At 42.5% G+C, this 20,603-nt stretch overlaps 2 protein-coding genes across 30 annotated transcripts in view; one reads left to right on the top strand and one right to left on the bottom strand.

Annotated features, from left to right (window-relative positions):
- Window positions 1–172: 172 nt before the first annotated feature.
- Window positions 173–6,845, bottom strand: scel (sciellin). Of its 5 annotated transcripts, none has more exons than XM_057045840.1 (24): window positions 6,587–6,845; window positions 5,764–5,791; window positions 5,399–5,468; window positions 5,105–5,164; window positions 4,949–5,017; window positions 4,807–4,839; window positions 4,665–4,700; window positions 4,513–4,551; window positions 4,367–4,438; window positions 4,232–4,294; window positions 3,567–3,635; window positions 3,431–3,487; window positions 2,942–3,010; window positions 2,801–2,854; window positions 2,686–2,727; window positions 2,553–2,609; window positions 2,401–2,439; window positions 2,048–2,119; window positions 1,911–1,964; window positions 1,767–1,820; window positions 1,623–1,682; window positions 1,266–1,374; window positions 873–975; window positions 173–607 (listed from the first exon to the last, which is right to left on the bottom strand). In XM_057045840.1, the coding sequence occupies exons 2-24, from the start codon at window positions 5,780–5,782 to the stop codon at window positions 591–593; spliced, it is 1,317 nt and encodes a 438-aa protein (XP_056901820.1). In that variant the 5' UTR covers window positions 5,783–5,791; window positions 6,587–6,845; the 3' UTR covers window positions 173–590. The 5 variants fall into 5 exon arrangements, with proteins under 5 accessions (XP_056901820.1, XP_056901915.1, XP_056902008.1 ...); XM_057045935.1 differs by lacking the exon at window positions 6,587–6,845 and adding an exon at window positions 5,919–6,025; XM_057046028.1 differs by lacking the exon at window positions 5,105–5,164.
- Window positions 6,846–10,266: 3,421 nt separating this feature from the next.
- The window catches only part of mycbp2 (MYC binding protein 2), a 42,374-nt gene continuing 32,037 nt past the window's right edge, over window positions 10,267–20,603 (top strand). For 13 of the 25 annotated variants that reach the window (XM_057053141.1, XM_057053183.1, XM_057053211.1 and 10 more), the window contains exons 1-11: window positions 10,268–11,140; window positions 12,768–12,843; window positions 16,265–16,480; window positions 17,202–17,355; window positions 17,458–17,654; window positions 18,056–18,298; window positions 18,597–18,668; window positions 18,800–18,896; window positions 19,031–19,107; window positions 20,072–20,210; window positions 20,379–20,470. In XM_057053141.1, coding sequence (XP_056909121.1) covers window positions 10,857–11,140; window positions 12,768–12,843; window positions 16,265–16,480; window positions 17,202–17,355; window positions 17,458–17,654; window positions 18,056–18,298; window positions 18,597–18,668; window positions 18,800–18,896; window positions 19,031–19,107; window positions 20,072–20,210; window positions 20,379–20,470 — 1,647 coding nt within the window. In that variant the 5' untranslated portion in view covers window positions 10,268–10,856. Of the gene's footprint in view, window positions 11,141–12,767; window positions 12,844–16,264; window positions 16,481–17,201; window positions 17,356–17,457; window positions 17,655–18,055; window positions 18,299–18,596; window positions 18,669–18,799; window positions 18,897–19,030; window positions 19,108–20,071; window positions 20,211–20,378; window positions 20,471–20,603 lie in introns of all 25 variants that reach the window. The other 12 variants (XM_057053079.1, XM_057053098.1, XM_057053115.1 and 9 more) reach the window with 4 other exon arrangements.

The following is a 20,603-nucleotide window of genomic DNA, read 5'->3' on the forward strand; positions in this document are numbered from 1 at the left end:
GTGCAGGTTATTGTGTTCCAAGGTAACTGTCAGCCTGTTTTTTTCCCCATTGTAACATCACCTATTATGCAAATGTTCTGGAATTTTAGATGGTATAAAATTCAAATTTTGAAGTCAGTGCCTTGGAGTTTAAAATTAAAATGGCAAATTCAAATATTGATTACAACAATAATTAGCAGAATCACTTTTATTGCACAAAGAACAAGCCCCCGGCCCTGAAATATCACAATACGTTGATTACATTCCATTAGAATTCCCCAGTTTTCTACATACATACACATATATGGTGATATACATGTACAGTTACATCACATGTGTGTCGAAAACCCCCTAGAAATAATCTTTCAGACTTGTGAAAAAGAATGGCCTGAGGTACAGAAATCATTGCTCACACGTCCATACGTGTGTATGCTATGATTGCTTAAAAAAACTCCAAATGTAACTAATAATGTGTAAAATGACAACCTTTTTCAGCTTCCATATAACACACAACATATAAGCACACCATAGTCTACCTAACCCACACCATTAGCTGTAAATCTCCTTATCTTTATGCTTGTTTCTCCAGTCATGACTTGGGGGGGGTGGAGTTAGTGTCGCCATTTCTCTGTGTGAGGAAAAATAAAATCATAATTCAAAATCAGATTTAATAAGCATAACTAGGCACATGGCATAGTTAATTGTTAAAGCTACTGTAGTACATCAACAAACAGATGACCATTATCATATTCATCAGCACTATGAAGTGTTTAAATGGGTTTTAGCTTGTGAGTGAGTGCACTTAACCCTGCTGCCTATATAGTGAGTAAGGAGAAGTGGACAAGCGTGTGATTTCAGACATGGTAAGGATTTAAATGGCTGTTTTTATATACCTCTGGTGATGTCAAAGCAGTTGTCACAGTGCACCATGCTCCTGTAGATCCACAGGCTGTCCCCAGCCTTCATGTGGCCCAGGGTGCTGTTACACACCTCGCACTGCAAACACAAGCAAACACTCTGGGGGATCAATATACACACGGGCGTTCACTGTAAACAAAGAAAGAATCTCATTTCTGCTGAAGTACCGTACTCAGTGCTTCACTTGTGCTAACTAGCATATAAAATGACAAGTCAGTGTTATAGTTTGTCCTTGGTACCTCAGATAGCAGTTTTATTGTTTCTAGCTCAGTTCAGTGTATTTAATTGATTAATTTAGGCATTGAATTAAAAATGTTGATGTCATTCAAGTCAGTTTTGTGCTTAAAAGAAGAAGCAAATGTGCTGACTTTAAAGCAGGTAGCGTGACAGTTGATCTTCATCTCAGGCAGGACCATCTTGGCAGTGCCATCGAAGGGCTTGCGGCACTGGGTGCACAGGTCTTTCTCATGCACGATTCTGTTTAACAGAATAGTAAGAATATCACCAGGAAATCATCATATTGTGTTTTTTAAAAAAAATTCTATTTAATCTTCCATCATGAACGCTGGTTTATGTTAGAAATCACACTTTCTGGTCCAATGAGTCCTACTACAACTGTGGCTCAGTATTAGGAATGTGTCATTCTGTTTGGAAGAGTTTAACTTTAAATCATCAATTGTTTTTCCATAAGAAGCAAAGTTGAATAAAATTTCACACATTTTTACCTGTCAGACCTCACAGAGGAGCTCCTCGTGTAGAATGGATCTGAAAGCATGTCGTCAGACCTGCTCAGAGACATGCAGGTATCAGAGATCAGGTTACTTCACAGCATTAAGGCACATTTACATTCAACCAGTATTAGCAAATACCTGCTGGTCCTGGTTGTTATGATGGAGGATGTGGGACTTGAGATATCATTGTAACTTTAAGAGAAAGTGAAAGAAAAGAACACATGTGGGGTAAAGCATTTTTAAGATGGAAAGAAAATATTCAATCTTTGCCCCTCCTCTTACCTGGAGCTTGATTTGGTGTAGGAGTATCTTTTCTGGTCAGAGGTGAAGTCATCACTGCGGACAGACAGAAGGGGTGAGTGAGTCCGGCGCCTCAAGTCCTAATTTGAGGGATTTCTCAGAAAATAATGTAATCTTACCTGGGCCTGCTGCTGCTGATGGTGTAGGAGGTGGTGCGGGTGGTGGGACTGTCGTCAGTGTACGAGCTGTAGCTGCGTGTCAAACAAAGACAGTGGGGTTTCCATAAAGGACTGGTTATCAGCAGCCTCGCATCAACTTTATGTTCATTTAAAAAGAATTATCAAGAGAAAACTGAACCGCAAGCACAGGAGGAGCATGAGAATTTCACCCTGAGAGACCTGACCTGGGCTTGAACCCAAAACCTTCCCACCGTGAAGTGACTGTGCCGACTACTCTGCACCGCTGCATCAATAAGTAAAACTTCATTTCTGAATGTTCTGAAAAAGGAACCGCGCATTCCTGGCAAGTTTACCTGCTGGTTCTACGGGTGGAGAACGAGGAGGTCTGTTCCCTGAATGGCAGAAAAGAAAATGTCAGATCAAAACAGGCTAAACTGGTTTAACTGTGATGACCTTGGTACCTTTGACTGGTCTAAATGTACGAGGAATGAAAGGAGCCTCTCACCCGTTAGGAGATGTAATTGATCTAGGCAGCAGTGTGTCATACAGTTGATCCTCGGGACTATAGAGATCCAGAAATATATTAAATCTATGGTAACAGTTGCGTTAATATATATATATAAATGAAAGATTCTTACGTAGAGGGTGTCCTGGTGATGGTTGTAGTTTTAAGGTCATCCCTGGTGACAAAATAACAAGGAATAATGGTTTTGATCCTTTTTTTTTAAGAAGGTGGAAGTTGAGCAAACTCACTCATCAGGATTGCTTTTCACTGTCACAGTCTTTGAGGTGAAGACAGATGTTTTGCTGTAGAGACGGAACACAACTTCTTACAGTCTGATGACAGATTTCTTATATAAATCATGTTCTGTGGTGGGATTAGATGAGTCTCACCTGTCTGTGGGGGAATAATCAGTCCTGATGGTTGAGGGGAGGAGGGTGTCGTACAGCTTGTCCTCCGCACTAAACACAAACACAGGTTACGCTAGTGGTGCATTCAAGTGTTTGCTGTCCTGGACAGTGTTGCATAGAACAGAAATAACACACATAACACACGTAAGTCACACAACTGCAGAAAATCTGGATTGCCAGTTAGTCGACGCATATGAAGTGACATTAAAAAGGAATTAGGGAGGGATTAATGACATGATTAATTAAAGCTGTATTACCTGTTTTTATCGGGGGATATAGATATTAGTTATTTCAGCGGTAACACTGGGAGCTTGTTGGCTCACAGGACAGGACAATATATTTTTGTAAGGTTAAAGGCTGTGAAATCTGAGTTCTGTTTTCTCCTCTCTGCTAGAAATAGTGATATTAGTGTATTTTAAAAATGTTAGTTAAGAAATGCCTCTTAGTTTACCTAATTTGGGTACGACTCACCTACTGTCAGAGATGCTACTCACTCTCACGGTCTCAGTAGAGGAGACAGTCTTTTGGCTGTGAAAAATATATCTTATTATAGCCCATAATTACTCACTCCCTGGAGTGACTGTTAAAGCTTGAATAGAAATGTCACCTGTCACTGGGTGAGAAATCCCCCTTGATAGAGGAAGGGATAAGTGTCTGGTAAAGTTTGTCCTCCGCGCTACACAGAAATACAAACACAGGTGTATGATGAAGGTATTCTACTTATTATTATCTAATTATCTCTCAGTGGTTCTTTCGGTTTGTGAGTAACCTGAGTATTATGGCCTGGATTAGAGTTTTATCAGCCATTTCATTTTAGACACTTTGTTTGCAAAGCATAAAATCAGCAATTTTAACCCTTTCATGCATATGGGTGAAGACGGGGTCCACCCCTGATAAGTACCCAGCTCATCCAGGGCCCTATATAAGCATTTGGGGGTTTGGTACCTTGCTCAAGGGTACCGCGGCAGTGCTCTGATGGTGGCGCCGCCCCCTACTACCAGGACACGTTCCATGTTTTGTCCATACTTCCATGTTTTGAACCGAGAACCCTTCTGCTTTAGCTATATCAGGTAACCTAAATCAAGTGACCTCTTTTATGTTTAATGAATCAATTCTGGAGACTCATCACTGGGGTGAAGGTAGTTTTACACAGGTGAAACATGCATGTATCATTTATGATGGTAACCCATCTATCGGTCCATTGACATATTGTTGATGTAAAAATATGGTGCAATATTTCTACATTATTTGTTAAGTTCCAAATATTTTTACCCTTTGCTCGAGGATTTGACTCGTTCATTGAAGGTCTGGGTGGGAGAACCAATGACAGAGGATCTGTGGGGGAAAGAAGATTAACAAAGTGGCACCGACTCATTGTGTGATGAAGCGATGCGTTGCTTTCTCTACCTCAGGGTCTGGGTGGTGGTGGTGATGGTGGTCTCACTGGTTCCATTGTTGGTCACAGTTGTAGTTGTTGTGCTAAAAGAGGAAAACATCTTAAAACGGAGTTCTTAAATACTGTTTTTTCCTTTTCTGGTGACTGGCATGTGCACCTGGATCCGGGTTCATCCCTGCAGGTCCGGGTTGTGTAGCTGCACAATTAAAGAAATAAAAAACAAAGCAAATTAAACTTCTGTCTACTGACATCCTATCTCCTAGAAACAGTAAATGATGTTGCACCACTTCCACCAGTATGGAAATGTACCTTCTGGTGTAGGATGATCTGCCTGTGGGAGAGTCGCTTCAGAGGGAATATAAAATGTTTTAAGCCACATTTGCGGTCATGTCACTGAAGGCATCTTGACAGAACAGGACAAAAATTATGACTAAATAAATAATGTGCAAACCTGCTGCCCAGGTCGTCTTCGCTGGCACTGAATCTGATAAGACAACAGGCAAGATCAAGTTGTTCAGTCTGTCACTTTACCTCGATTTATATTTTCTATAAGATTCCCTGGAAGGTAATAAGAGTGCGGTAAGTCCAAATACCTCTTGGCGAGGGCCTGCACAGATGCGGAGCGTGTGGAAGTAGTAGTAGTGAAGGCGTCAGGCTCGGGACTGTAGGTGAAGATAAGCCATGCTAACAGTGAGACATCACCAAAACTGCATCTATTGTTCAGGCAAAGCTGAAAGATCTGTCTATACCTCAGAGTTTCATTCGATTTGTAGTGGCTTAAAACAGAAACCCCAAAGTTGTTGTCTCGGCTAGAGGAGCGGAACCATTAAAAGATTAATTTACTGAAAACTGAAGGGGAAATGACACAGTAAGTTGACAATGGAATGTGAAAAGAAAAAAATGTCATCAAAATTTGGGTGTGACTTGTGACTTGTGTCACACCCAAATTCCCTAACTGAAGTGTCTCCTGACACAAAACGAATACCACACAACATGTAGTTTAGCTTTGCAGGTACGTCAGTAGCCGCGTTGGCAGAACTTACTCTATGATTTCATTCTCATCCTCTGCTTTCTTGATCCAGCTGCTGTCACTCAGCAGAGAGTAGCTTTTGGCTGCAGACAGAGCAATGTGATCATCTCTGATCCAAACATGACACGACATCCAAGCACAATAATCCATGTTGTTTTTCTCTATTTATCTGACATAATTCATGGTATATTTATTAATTTTGTCTACATCAGCCTTGGGCTGTGTTTCAACTGTTGCCCTCCAACACTGTAAAACATCAACAGTAAGTGGCAGACTGACACCCTGCACACAGCAGCATGGAGGCTCTGTACAGTTAACATGGTGATATTTGGCAAAAGGAAGATTTGCACGTGTAAAAATATATTTTGGTGTACTTACATGTTGAATACTTGCTCATGTTTTTAACCTGTGGAAGGGAAATAAGAATCATTGAGATGATGAATTTGGTGGGTATTAACCACATGGTGGCACTGTGGACTGAGAGGTTTCACAATCCTGCACAGTGAAGGGAATCACGCTGCACATTCTTTCACCTTTAATTAGGCTGAAGTCACCTTTACACTGGATTAGTCGAGTAGCCTGAACTTCAGCTCAACTACAGACTCATCGCTTCAGCTGCAAACTGGTTTGTCTTGAACTGTACTGATGGGACACACCCACCATGAAAGACATTTTTTAAACACAAGGACCTGCTGCAGCCTGGAGCAACAGATTATCAGAAGAGCACATTTTGCTGCTTGAAATGTAGCCGTGTCTGATTCCTGCTGTTGGCCCGAGTGATTCTTACACGCAGTGTTAGAAACGCAAAAAGCGTTAATGAATCCACAAATATTGAAAATACACAGCCTAATAAAACAGTTCACGGTAAAATGATGTTGGTTACTCAATGGCCCACTCAAGGAAATCAGAGCTGAAGAGGAATGAAAGTGTTATATCTTATTACTGTTTGGGCTCTGCAGTTGTTTAAGTGTTAAACTTTAAATGTCCACAGTCGACCGGTCTTTCTTGAAGCTACGCAGTGCTTTAGCACACTGTATGTATTAATAACAGTGTCACACAGTCTAGTTAACAGCATGTCTTGTGTCTCCAGGATCACCTGAGGACTAAGTATCCCACCTTGAAGTCAGAACTCAGTAAAATGTGGCACCTTTTTCAAAAGGACACATAAAATCTTAAAGAAGTCAAAGGCTGACATACATACCTGCAGAGACAGCTGCGACTCGCTGGGCAGAAAGGCTGTAAACTCCCACTGAGCTCTCTGTCCGTCCGCCTGCACTTTACATTCACATGTCTGTGTCACACCTCTGTCTTTTAACCTTGCCGGGAGAGATTCCAAGGCCACCCAAAGGTGTGGCTTCAGACAACAATTAAAGAATGTGTTCCTCTCTACTTAGACTTCCTTGGTTTTGACATCAGAAGTGTTAATGGTACCGTCGCCTCCAAATTATTGGCCAGGTTTTTTTTTTTTTTAAGGAGGGAGGAGTGCTGAAAGACCTGTAAGTTGACTTACGTCATAATGAACTAGAATGGGTGTAGAGTGGGTGTACGAGGTTTCACTGGTGAGCCATTACACTCGCAGGATCAGTGACAGTAGACTTTGCTCTGTGTGGATACATTGTAATAAAGGTATCGATTACCGGGCTTAGGTCAGAGAATCAGTGCCTAAATGCCAAAAAAATGCCAAAAAATTGATGGTGATTACTTTCATTTGCGTGTTTAAATAACCTTTGAAAGACCCCAGACACAATTGGCTTTTCCTACATACAGATGCCACATACACGGTTTATGTTATATTGATTTTTATATTCCACAATAGTGTTTTTTTTGTTAATTTCTTCTGTAATTTAAAAGCCAAACTGGCCTTTAGGACTACAGGCAAGATCATATAGCAGACATGGGTGTGACCACGATCATACAGAAGATCGAGCCGTCAGCCAGTGACAGTAGGAGAGTAACGCCGCCATACGGGGCGGCTGGAACCTTCTCAGAGCCTTTCACTTTTTTCACATTTTGTTATGTAACCGCCTCAAGTTAAATCAAATAACCTCAAATGTTCTCTATTGTCTACAGACAATACTCCAGAATGGCAACATAAAAACAGCATTACTGAACTGACACCAGTGGCTTCAGTCTTGACTCAGTATTTTGTTGAAATACCTGTGGCAGCAGTTGCAGCCTCCAGTCTTCTGAAGGCTTTAAACCTGAGGATTTGTGGATATTCTCTCATTCTTCTCTGCGGATCGTTTCAAGGCCTCTCGGACGGGATGGAGGCCATTGGTGGACATTTTCAGATCCCTCCTGAGAGGTCAGATTGGGGGTCAGGTCACCATCATGGCTGTCAGTCATCAACATTCACAGCCATCCCTGAGGAACTCCTGCCTCATCTCGGCTGGGTTTAGACTCAGTGTATCTTTGAAAGGTGGACATTCAGCCCAATCTGTTTGGTTTCCTCTAAGTATGATGCTTAGAATCCAGTTTAAAGCTCGGAAAACAAGAATGAATTCCACATGAGCTTTTAGATGTCTCCCACTGGAGGGACGCTTCTCCCTGCGAGGACACACTAAAAAGTCTCAGATGGTTGAGTGCTGCAGTGAAGGTTGACCTTCAGGAACCTTCTTCCATCTGCAGCTCAGCCAGAGTGACCTCTGGGTTCATGCTCACGTCTCGTACTGAGACCCTTTTCCCCTCAGATGGCTCAGGTTGGACACTCAGCTCTGACAAGAGTCCTGGTTGGTCCAAACTTCTCCCATTTCAGAATGATGGAGGCCACGGTGACCTTAGGAACCATCAGTGCTGCAGAAATGCTTTGGTAGCCTGGATCCAGTCCAGTCTGTGAGCTCTGGAGGAAGCTCAGAGGTTTGTTTTATAATCTGATATTATCAGCTGTGAGACCTTACACAGACATATGTGTGTAGTAGTAGTAGTAGTAGTAGTAGTAGTAGTAGTAGTAATAATAATAATAATAATAATAATAATAATAATAATAATAATAATAATAATAATAATAAGCAAGAAGACTATGAGAGACTCTAAGTACTGATCAGATATAGAAACAGTGGGAGCGTGAATTGACCCATCATGATGGAATGACTGGATTGGCAGCTCAAAACATATAACTTATTAAATGATCTGCATAACCTGTTCTACTTTAGCAGAAACCAGATGTAAATGAGCAGGAAAGTCAACACAACAGCTTTGATGATTTGGATTCCAGATGTTTTATTAATATAGTTTTGGAACACAGACCAGACCAGTTCAGTTCTTCTAAGATTTGGGGACAGTTTCATTAACTTTGACTCACCAGACCAGCAGTTTTGACCTGATTACAGATCACTGCTGTAGAAAATACCTCAGAGTAAAAATAAAACAATAAAAATGATTAATTTCCAGGTCACTCTTTAAAGTAATAGCTCAAAAAATGGATCAGTTTTTAGCCTCACTGAGGAAATTCACTCACACTGGATGTGAAGATTAAAAAAGAGGCTTTGCTGCCGCCACGTCCTCCCCTCAGACAAAAGAAATACTTTACGTTGTAAAAGAAATCAGCATCATTGACACTGTGAGACGTAGTGTTGCACGTTAGCAGTATGCAGCATAAGCAGGACATGTTTGTAGTCACTGACGGATGCTGAGCAGAGGTAAATGTCGTGATATTCCTCCCTGGATATCTCAGCTCACCCTTCGTGATTCCTCGTGTTTGATAACACAGATATTTAGAAGCCTTAGTTGTTCTTCTATTTCCTAAAAGCTCCTATTCAGGGTTTAGATTAATTAGTCTGCTTTCTGTGCGTGAGGCGCCCAGAAAGGTGCCTTTCCTCCCGATTCCGTCTTAACCAGCTTGGCTGTCTTGCTCGTCACATCTTTTTCAAGGCCGGTGGTTTGCTTCCCGTCTCTACTGTCTTTAGCTGCCGATGCACAACAGAGCCGAGACAAGCTGGGGTCAAATGAGCCACCTCTGGATGAGGGTGCATCCTCTTGGACCAAACCACCCATTAGGCCCCTGAACAGAAAGCACAGATATCCTGCAGCAGATGGATTTCAATAAAGGCCATGTCCTCGCTGATACCCCTTTTAGGACAGTCTCCCAAGTTAGTGATGCTCGGCGGGCTGTCATCACTGATACATCCATCCCGTGAAGGCTTCCTGGGTTGCTATGAGAAGAGACGGCAGACCCACCCCTCTGTTGTCATTGGGCCATCGCACTGTTCCTCGGCCAATAAATCACCGCTTAGGCTTGTGTATGTTGTATTTCCCTGCGCAGTCACATCCACACTCATGCATTTGTCTCCGTATATGCAAAAATGAAAGAGGGAGACGGTGAATTTGCTGCAGATGGGGGATGTGTTGCTGCTGCAGGTTCCACAGCATGCGTCAGTGACGGGCGCTTGTGCTGTTTGCACCACAGTGCGTCCACCTTTGCAATGTTTTGACTGCTGTCTCCCTCCCAGCGTGATCAGCTCTGCAGACTGCTCCTCCTACTCGCTTGTCCCTGACGGGGACTAAAAAAGTCTAAACATCATTTTTATCACCGTCCATGTTTGGTTCCACTGAAGGTGAAGGTGTAGCACAGTTCAACCAGTTCTTACTACACACCCTGATCATGGGGGACCTTTTTTAGCTTTGTAAATGCCTTCTGATCTGAAACATCTGTGCCTTTATTAACCAAAATGACTGGATCCATTGTGATAACTGGAGTTTTGGTTTGGCACATCATCACCAAGCAAACCTTGGCCCAAGATTGGGCTATTCCTTATAATCACAACGCTGTTTACATCCAAAACGAGGCAGGAATAGCTTCTATAAATCATGGCACCAAGCAGATTAGAATGGGAGGTGTCTCCCAAACCTCTGTGAATCAAAGACCTTGGTGCAACCGTGCACGGCCTGCAAGCAAAAGATAGATCCTGCGCTCTCATGTGCTGCTGTCATTTTTTTTTCAGCAGCAGCAGCAGCAGCAGCGACGTCTAAAGCAGCATGGTATCCGCTCCAGTAAATCAATGACAGCATCGCCGGTTATAGTCGCATGAAGATATCCCGGCATGCCAGCGACGCAGCCCTCAGCCAGGGAGGGGAGCGAGGATGGAGCTAAGATGGCAGCCCGAGTAAGGGTGCTGCCTCTCTGGGGTCAAGCAGCATTCAAGGGACGGTTGTCTTCGATGCCCGACGCAGCGATGCCTGGAAATTAGTGCGTTGACGAGGAAGTTGTGATGGCTGGACGACACCTATTTTGTGGGGACAAGCACCGTTTCCAGGCTGCGGTAGGATCGCAGGAGCGAGCGCGGTAGCTGCACCACGGTTTTGCGCTCGTCACAACCGAGGATCGCGGATGCTAATTGTGGGATTTGTTGCTGCAGGAAGTGGACAAAATACTGTGACGTGGAAAAATTGACGTGAAGCGGTTCGCATCTGATGGCTAGACACGGTCTAGCTGTGTTATTATTTGTGTGATTTATGCATTGTTCTCCAAAACGATGATGTGTGCTGCTGCTGCGGCAGCGCCGGCGGCCGCCGGTGGTGGAGGGATCCTGTCTTCCTCATCACCGTTGATGGGACTGGGAGTCAGGGTCGTTTCTGGAGCAGGAGCCGACCTTTCTACGATTGGTACTGGAATGGGTTCTTGCCCGACACCCGGAGCCCAGTCGGACTGTCGGACTCGGTACCAGCTTTTACTCTCAGGGCGAGCTTTGGCCGATAAATACAGACGGATTTACACCTCAGCTATTAATGATAAAGAGCAAGGGATAAATCAAGGAAGGTAAGTGTCAAACGTAGAATATAAAGATATTTCAGACGCCAGTCTGTCATTTGTGAGGCCAAGTAAGCTGGCGACATAAGCGTTAACCCTCGCTTAGCTGCACGCTAGTTAACACCACCTACACCGATGTGGTGTATTGGCGATGTTTGAGCTACTCAGAATTGTGTCACACACCTAATTCGTCCGATTGCGACAGCAATTTACATTGCAATTGTTTTAAACCCCAATATTTCCATCCACATTTGTTGCAGGGTGCAATGTATCATTTCGTTTTGACTTCCCTAGCTTATCTGAGTCAGCTAAGCTAACGCTGCGTTATTCCAACCTTGTGGGGATGGTTTACGTACTAGCTGTCTTTGACAACGTGGTTAATGAAACATTGGCAAGAAATCAAAAATCCAAATCAGTATTCGCGTGTACTGTAATAACTCAAAAACCCATATGTGTTTAGCGGTATCCAGAGCAATATAATCCGCTAGCTGTCAGGACCGTTTCAATGTTTTGGGCAATTGCTTTTGCGTGTGCTTGCTAGATGCTAACTGACATACTGCTGGCAGCCCATAATGATCGTGTATTTTATTTTCCGTTTTGTGATATTTAACAAGGCGCCAATTCTCGCCATAGAATCCGCCGCCAAACAGCTTGATCAGCACAATTAGTTGTGTTTTATATGGGTTTAGGCCCAGCGACGTCACTGTTTCGTTAGCTAGTTACTGACGTTGAGGGGCATCAGCCCATCCCCAGGTTCATCTAAAATCAGATTTGGTTCTTTTCCCCCCACTGCAAATGAAACCAAAAGGACATTTAAACACGTCGGGATATCGTTGCATTTCACCCTGGCACGTAAGCTTGGTGACTCGGGGGGGTTAAACTCCTTTGCTTTTCTGGCAAAACAGGGCAATGGAGTTACGTCACTCCGCCCAGGTTGTGGACTGAGCTGCAGCATCCGCCCCAACAAATGACACTTTATTCCAGATTTACCGCTTCATATAGATCAATTCACGCTGAAATGCACTGGTGTTTATTAAGTTCTGTAGCGCCAGGCTCCTTTTGCAACCTGCACTCAAATTAAGACATAGGAGTGACACGGAGCGCCCTCAGGAGCACATTTGGGTGCTACTTTGGGATGGTGACAAGGTCTTAGCACATGTCAAATGCAATCTAAATTAACCACATACAATCTAGTTATTTATAAGACCATTAGAAAAACAGCAGGTTGGCAGCAGAATCAGGACCCTCCCTCCCTATGTAGACAGTTTCATTTAACATGGGTCGGCGCCACCCTGTCACCTGTATTGGCAGCAGTCTCACCTTTGACCCCATCCCACGTAAGTTCCATTTGTCTCAAACTGCGGTGGCGTGCATTAAGAACTATATTACTTTCACCTATGTTCATAACAATATCAAGCAATGGAGCAACTTGCACAGCCGTGGTGTTGACTGGTGATATGGGGTCAATATTTAAAAGATCATTTCTCAAATGAGGGTGGAGGAGGATGGCTGGCTCACGTCGTCTCCTTGACTTTCTTTGAAAACGAAAGAAAGTACCTTGAAATACGTGTTTTGCTGTAACCATCAGCGAAGCGTGCAGGGCATGGAAAAACTGAGTGTTGCTGTTTGCTTTCAGGGGAAAGAAGGCTTTGAGTAAGAAGAAGCTGAAAAGGCGACAGAAAGTCAAGTCAAAGGTCAAATCCCGAACAAAGGTGAGCAACGACACATTAGACCATTACACATAATGACTCCACTCAATTTAATTGCTTTTAAAACTGCTCTGATTGCAATTTCACTTTTTTTTTCTTTTTTTTTTAACCAGGGGTAGGGCTGAATGTCATAAAACGGGATTGTCTAATTGCGTTGGCTACGCTCGCACCGGTCATGTGACAGCAGCTACTAGTAATCAGGTGAAAGCTGCTGTCTCCAAAAGGCTGAAATGGAGGCAGCTCTGTGGAAGAGAACTGTCCTTGTAAAATACTCCAGATACCAAAGAATAAAACCTTCCTATTCTGATCATTCTTTCTGGTCGGTGAAACCATTTTAATGCTAAATTCCTCTCAGAGTTACTACAACATCAAAGATAAAGGTTCCTTTAGCTGCCTGTCGGCTGCTTTCGGCATGAAAGCTTCGATACTTTTTGTTATGTTATTTTAACAGTTCGCCGCGCTTTGACAATTGTAAACTACTAAACATTAAGCAGGAATAATGTACATATTCTTATTTAGCATCGAATAATTATGTCTGTATAATTTTATGATGAGCTGTATGTTGTGTAAAACCTTCCCTGGGTTTGAAGAGATTCCTTTTAAAATTCTAATAGTTATTTCCCCTTTCTTTAACTTGCCTTTAGCCTCTTCAGTCAGTAATTCCTTAAGTCTGATGATAAAAATGTATATGTATTATTATGTTTATTATTTATTAGTCTGCATTCAAGAAGGCCAAAGTGGAATGGCACTTATTTTTTATATCTATATTTTTGCAAATGTCTTTTTAAATAAATAACCTGTAACCCACACAGCTGCGTCGCAGCTGATAATAAGAGGATGAAAAGCAAACACGAGGTCACAGACTGGACCGGTCAGTGGGGCTGAGCTCCAGAGATCCTGTGTGCAGGTCCAGAAGGTCCACTGTCCCTGCTGGACCAGTCTGAGCTTTTAGTGTCCAGATGGACGTCTGTCGTCAGGAAAAGACGCCTGAATCTGATCCCACCAACACGGGATTGAACTTTTAAAGTGAATCCAATCAATAGTTTCAGTTCTGTTGTTGATTTTTGTTGTTTTTCCCGTTCTATTGTTTACATATGTACGATTCAGCAGAGGAATTTCAGATGATTTCTTCTCCACAGTTGGGGTGGGATTGACAGATCCTAAAGGTTGTCAGTGTCAGTCACTCTGTTTGTCAGTATTAGAAGGGCAGTGCAACAATGTTTTCCTCTACATTTTGATCAACATGTTACTCCCAAGCAGACAACACCTCAGAGAAATATGCTCAGGTTGGTGGTGACTATAAAGCCTGTCTGTATAAGTTGTTTGTAAAATAGATGAAATCTTGAACGCAGTTATTTGACAGGTCTTGATTTTATGCTCGTGTTTATCACATGTTTACATGTTCAGCTGATCAGCGACGTTGTGATGAGTGAGGCGCTATTTTGGGTTCTCCAATTGGACTGAAGGTCTTGTGTGTCTTTAACTGCTAAAAGGTGAAGGAGATTAGTGTAAAAGCAAGAACCATCCTCTTTGTTCAAGGGCTGCAAACTAGATTATTACTTAGCCCCTATAATGAAGCTCCAGTATCATTTAAGAATGAGTGAAGCAAACGTTGTTGGTTCAATCCCTGAGCGAGACCACAAATCCCAAAATAGCCCCTGGAGCTGTGTCTTTGGTGTGTAAATGTGATTAAATTGTGTTCTCCATGAGCTCCCCCCCAAGTCTCTGTCACCGGGGCGTGAATGTGGAAAACAGACATATCTTAAAATACCTGAAATGGTTGAAGATGAGTAGAAAAGTCCACGATCACGATCTGTAATCACGCCGATGTGTCTGATCAGAATGGAAGTCCACATCGACCATGTGACACTGGTGCTCATGAAGGTTCTTATCACGAGCTGAGATAACGGTGATGATTTTGTATGCTATGTAAATTCCAGCTCTGGTGACCAATGAGCGCGATTAAAACGTGGCGTGATCTTGTGTCTCTGGTGCGAGGTGGTCGGGTGTCCGACCTGAAGGCGGCGGGCAGCTGTGGTCAGGTGCTGGCGGTGCCATTCACACATGAATCCTGACTGATGGATTGACACTCGGGAGTGGCTCCGGCTTGGGCATGATGGCCTGTTGCTAAGCAACTTAATGTTTTCCCACATCACCACACTGATGCCGTCCTGTTTCCATTTCCTTTAATCAAGCTCATATTAGTCGGGGTGAAGGTTATTTATTTATTTTTTGCTTTAGTATTTAAAGGGGTGTGACAGATTTGATCCTCTTGTTTTGAAATAATAGATAAAAAACAGTTATTTTGACACACAAATGGTCAGAAATGCCTATTTTTTAGACCAGTGAGAAGATCTCAAGGGGGAGATGTTAGGGCACCTTCAGAGCACTGCCGAGGTACCCTTGGGCAAGGCACCGACCCCTCAAATGCTCACACAGGGCCCTTCCTTCGCCCATATGCAGCTCAGGCAGGCTCCAGCACCTTCCCGCTGACCCCGGCCCTCCACATGTCACCCTACAGATATGTGTTGCTCCCCGTTGTGGACGCGCCCATTCCAAACCATTTAAAAGCCCCTATAGTGCAGTTACTGTACATTCCAAATATGATTTACCCTTATGATTAATATTGTTTTGAAGTGTCGGTTTCCTATAGACTCTAAATTCACAGTGAAGGTGGGAACGCTGCTCTCAATGTGGTTTGCATTGAAAAGACAAATCATGAAAGGGTTATATTTTAATGTTTGATGTATATTTTGGGTACAGCGATTTTTCATCATTGAAAATATTGTACGTATAAAAGCAAATGGTAAAGGCTTGGAATTTTTGCCCCAGATACTCCAGTTTTACCATGTAATTATTCTGGTCTTTAATAGTCCACCCTCTAATTCCCATCCCCTCCCAAGAAACACATTTTGAGGTTGCAAAAGGTTTTGTTTTTTTTTGTTTCTGTTTTGCTTTCTGTTAGGGCTGCTGCTTTCCAGGCACTGTTCCCCTCGCCTGTCACTTTGTCATAAATCACATTTCTGCAGCACGACGGGAGCGTAGTACACAGATGAGAGGGCAGAAAATATAAATATATATATATTTTTTTCAAGCTCAAAACCAAATCCTTTCTTCAAATGGATGACATCACCCATCTTGTATGTAATAACAGAGCAACAAGACACACTTGATCAATAGGATTCTCCAAAGGTTGCAGCACCGAACAGGACAGAATAATACTTTCCCTTCCATAACATGTTCAGAAAACATCGTGCAGTTTTTAAAAATCATGGTACCGGAGATTACCGAGTTAAAATGTGCACTATAAGAGAGGAAAGACCTGATGAAGCACAACTCACAATTTCTGTGGCCGTCAGTTTTTACTCCCACTTTTATTTTTGCCTTGTTGATGCTAATCAAGCGCTCTGTGTCTGATCCGCAGGCTGAGTGTCTAGATGGAGCCCTCTTTGTGCCTGACATCAAGCTGCACAGCAACCCGTCAGCGTTCAACGTCTATTGCAACGTGCGGCACTGCGTGCTGGACTGGCAACAAAGAGAGGCCTCCCTGGCGCTGGCTTCCAGGAGCTCGGTGCAGAGCGGGGACTCTGACAGCGAGGAGGAGGAGGAGTACCGGGAGCCAGCTGTGAAGCTGCCAAAGGTACGGGCAGGGAGCGCGTTTGGCTGTCTTTAATGGCACTACCAGTGTATCAAGGAGAGGGCGGGTCTTTACCGGAGGGATTGAGCACCAGAGGAATGTATCCAGCATTCAGTCTCTAAATCACAGAAATATCTGGCGCTACTTTAAGACATTTTGTCTTGTCAGGAGTCCAGCTTGTGATTTTCTTTTCTCAGATTCCTCTTTCTTTACAAGCCTGGCACTCTGTAAATAATTCTTTACAGTTTGCAGTTGTTTGTACCTAACTTTCTTTAATCAAGGCATTACTGAAAATGAAAATACATGCTGGTTAACCTGCCTATTGCCCATATTTGATTAGTTGACTAACACAATGTGTGACTGAGTCATGCGATACTTGAAATTGTAGTTGATGTTATTGGAAATTTAAAAAAAAATGATACTGGTGCCATTTGTGTGACAGAGCAGCATTTCTTTTTAAATTGATGATCTGAAACAGGTGGAGAATTGTGACGTTGTCACGTTACTTATATAAATGGTGCAGCCATGTTTAAAAACATTAACTGTACAGCTTAGTGAGAACATTTTATGATTCTTTAGTAGACTGTAGTTTTACACTTGAGTATTCATAACGTGTGCTTTGATTTCACCATTGTTATTTGAGAAGCAGTTATTATTTTGAGACTTCTGAAAATAAAAAATTAGCGATGGATTTATGGGTTTGTGACTGTATGTTCATGTGCAGATCATCGGCATTGGCCTGTGCGGCGTGTTTGAGCTGATTAAGGAGACTCGGTTCTCTCACCCATCTCTGTGCCTGCGTAGCCTGCAGGCCTTATTGGACATGCTGCAGGGGCAACAGCCTGAGGGTTTTCAGACTGAACCTCCTGATGTTCTGGGTAAGGCTGAGATTATTTGTGTAAACAAAATCTTTATTGAGCTGATTAATATGCCTTCATTTATACATGTATCATCTGGCAATTTTCTTTTTTTCCGTTCAGAGTCTCTTTTTCAGTTGTTGTTGGAGACCACCGTGCGGAGCACAGGCCCAAATGACCCAACAGGACAGGCCATCACTGCCCTGTCCTGCGCCTGCCTCTTCAGCCTGGTGGTAGCCTGGGGAGACACTGGTAAAATCCTCCAGGCAGTTTCTGCAATCCTCACCAATAATGGCAGCCATGCATGCCAGACAATACAGGTAAATAACCAGTTTAAATGGAACAGATTATGATACAGTACAGATACGTTATTCTGCTGTAGCCTTGTGCATTTATTCAAAACAGTCTAGTGCTTTGTCTCCTGTTTGGCTGCCCGTCTCCTAACCCCCGCACTATGAATCACCTTAATGGCTGGCAGCCTGTCAGGAAGACATATCTTGCATGCTTTATGTATGAGTGAGCAGTGTATACAGTAATGTGTGTTACACCGCCATAGTGATTATAAATCTATGAAGGTGAATTTAAGTGAAAGAAGAAATTGCACCACACCTACCCTGTGGAAGAAAGAAAAATATAACCTTTGGCGAAATTGTGTTGCCAGTTGCTCTTTTAAATGCCACCTTAGGTATTTACAAACCTACTGTCTTTAAACTCCTACCAGGTTCCAACCATACTGAATGCACTACAGAGGAGTGTCCAAGCTGTGCTGGTTGGAAAAATTCAAATTCAAGATTGGTTTGGAAATGGCATCAAACGTGCAGCCCTAATGAACAAGTGGGTCCTCAAGGAGGTGGCCATTGATGAGGATGAACACTGCCTTTTACAGACTGATGGGTCCTTCCTGTATTTGCTGTGCAAAGATGGTCTCTACAAAGTGGGTTCTGGCTACAGCGGCACTGTCAGGGTACGTCACATGATTAGTTTAGCCATTAAAAGATATTGTGAGTTTTGCGTTGGCATTTTTGTTTTCATCTGCCTGTTTAATACTCGCACCAATAGTTTAAAATATAAAGACTTAATAAAAGCGGGCATTGCAGTGTTCCGGCACTTTTGGATGATGTGAGGATGAGAAATCATAGTATGACAAGCTCTGTCATAGCTGACATTTTGCAATAAATGTCAGTAAAACGACATCAAAAAGACCTTTAAAACTTTTGTCAGTGTTTGTGCTCATCGTTGCGTGTGTTATTAAATCTTCACAGGGCCATGTGTACAACTCCACATCTCGTGTCAGGAACCGAACGGAGAAACGATCGTGGTTGGGATTTGCTCAGGTAGTGTTTTTTCCTATGTAATTTGAATTCATGTTGCATGTGTTTAAACCGAAAAAACAGATATTAAAACATGTTATTATCACAAAGGTTGCATTAAGAACATTGTCACTATGATGATTTTGTGCCTTTAGGGCTATTTGTTGTATCGGGACACAAGTAACCACACTTTGACAGCCATTAAGATCAACCCTGAGACTCTGGATCCTGAAGGGTCTGTCATTATGCCAGGTACGAACATAACGCATATTGCTTTTGTATTAGATGGAAACTTAAATACATCACATATATAAGTTAGCCAGCAAAATGGAACGCAGCAGAACACTATATAATTATATATTAATTTACATTTGTTTTCTTGGAAGGTCAACATGGTCAAGATGGGCAGAACATTATCTTCACTGATGGAGAATACATAAACCAGATTGCTGCCTGCAAAGATGTAAGTATCTTAGTTTATTTTGAGATTATCTGTGATTGAGATGCATGCAGTGGTGTCACATTTTCATCACTGTACATATTTATTTGGTTGTTTATGTAATTTTAATATATTAGAAAAGGCTTGACCTATTCCTGGTGTCATTTCACTTGGATGGAATTGTAGATCATCTGTCCGTTGTTATCAGTGTGAAGGACCTACAGCTGATCACCAGCTGTGCCTCAGTGTCAAGTGTTGCTGTGTCCTGTGGTTATGGGTGTGGCTGTGAGTGGGAGTGACACCAGATGTGCCTAGAGTTAATATTCTCAGCTTTTAACTGCTCAAACATTCTATACTGTGAATTGGATTTGGGCGATGAGAGACCCACGTCATGTCTGCCATTGCACATGCGCATGGAAGTCCATCTGTTGGGTGAGACCGTTGGAATGGAGAGCCCTCAGAAGTCAGGGTGCTGCAGTGTATCGAATGCTCCACAGACCACATACTGTATTAACGGCTGTGAGGGATTATTATTAGGTAGTATTTTAAAAGGTGCTTTTTCCGTGGTCTACCTGCCATCATCTGTAGAATCCACATAGTTAAAACAACAGTGTACAATGGGTTCTCATTATTTTCTCACTAGATTGTCTTTTTAGCTTTTTCCTTTCTTAAAATCTCCACTAATTTCTATGTTGTGATTGATCCACAATTTTAATAGATGTCTCATCATTCATACTATTAAGATAAATTGATGTTCAATTCATTTTGGCCGTAATGGTGTGTTATGTGACTCTGTCAATGATGCAGCCATGACATAATCCCAAATTATCCAACTTTAGGCTTCAGTTGGTAGATGCAATCTTAATGTTGGTTTGACACAATCTTTTTACCACTATAGCTGAGTGCACACACTTCAGAAATTCAGAAATCATGCACAGTTACAGTATGTCATGAATCACTTTCTTTCTGTCGGCTGTGGCTTCTACAGGATGGTTTTGTGGTACGGATCTATACCATGAGTTCTGACCCAGCCCTGCAGCAGGAGTTGCAGCTGAAGCTGGCAAGGAAATGTCTGCATGCCTGTGGGATTTCTCTCTTTGACCTGGAGAAGGACCTCCACATTATCAGTAAGTGACTGAAAATATAACGGCAATGTTGTTGTCAGTGGCTTCTTTACTTGGATTTGTACATTTCATATCGTGTTATTGCTGCATCACAAATTTTCCAAATATCACATTGAAAGAAAGAAACATGCACTTCCAACCTTGTGACTTTATCTATTTGGTTGTAAATAGAATGTTGCTTCTCAGGCACAGGCTTCGATGAAGAGGCTGCATTGATTGGAGCTGGCAGGGAGTTTGCTCTGATGAAAACAGCTTCAGGAAAGGTGAGCATGAACATCTCCTAAAATGTTTAACACACAGTAAAGTTGGAATATTACCCTACTAGATTTTGTCTAGGGCACTAGAATCAAGGGGAAATCCTCACATTAATTCTATTTCATCTTGTTTGTTCCTTCT

Source organism: Takifugu flavidus, chromosome 1, assembly GCF_003711565.1.
Source record: "Takifugu flavidus isolate HTHZ2018 chromosome 1, ASM371156v2, whole genome shotgun sequence".
Lineage (NCBI taxonomy): Eukaryota > Metazoa > Chordata > Actinopteri > Tetraodontiformes > Tetraodontidae > Takifugu > Takifugu flavidus.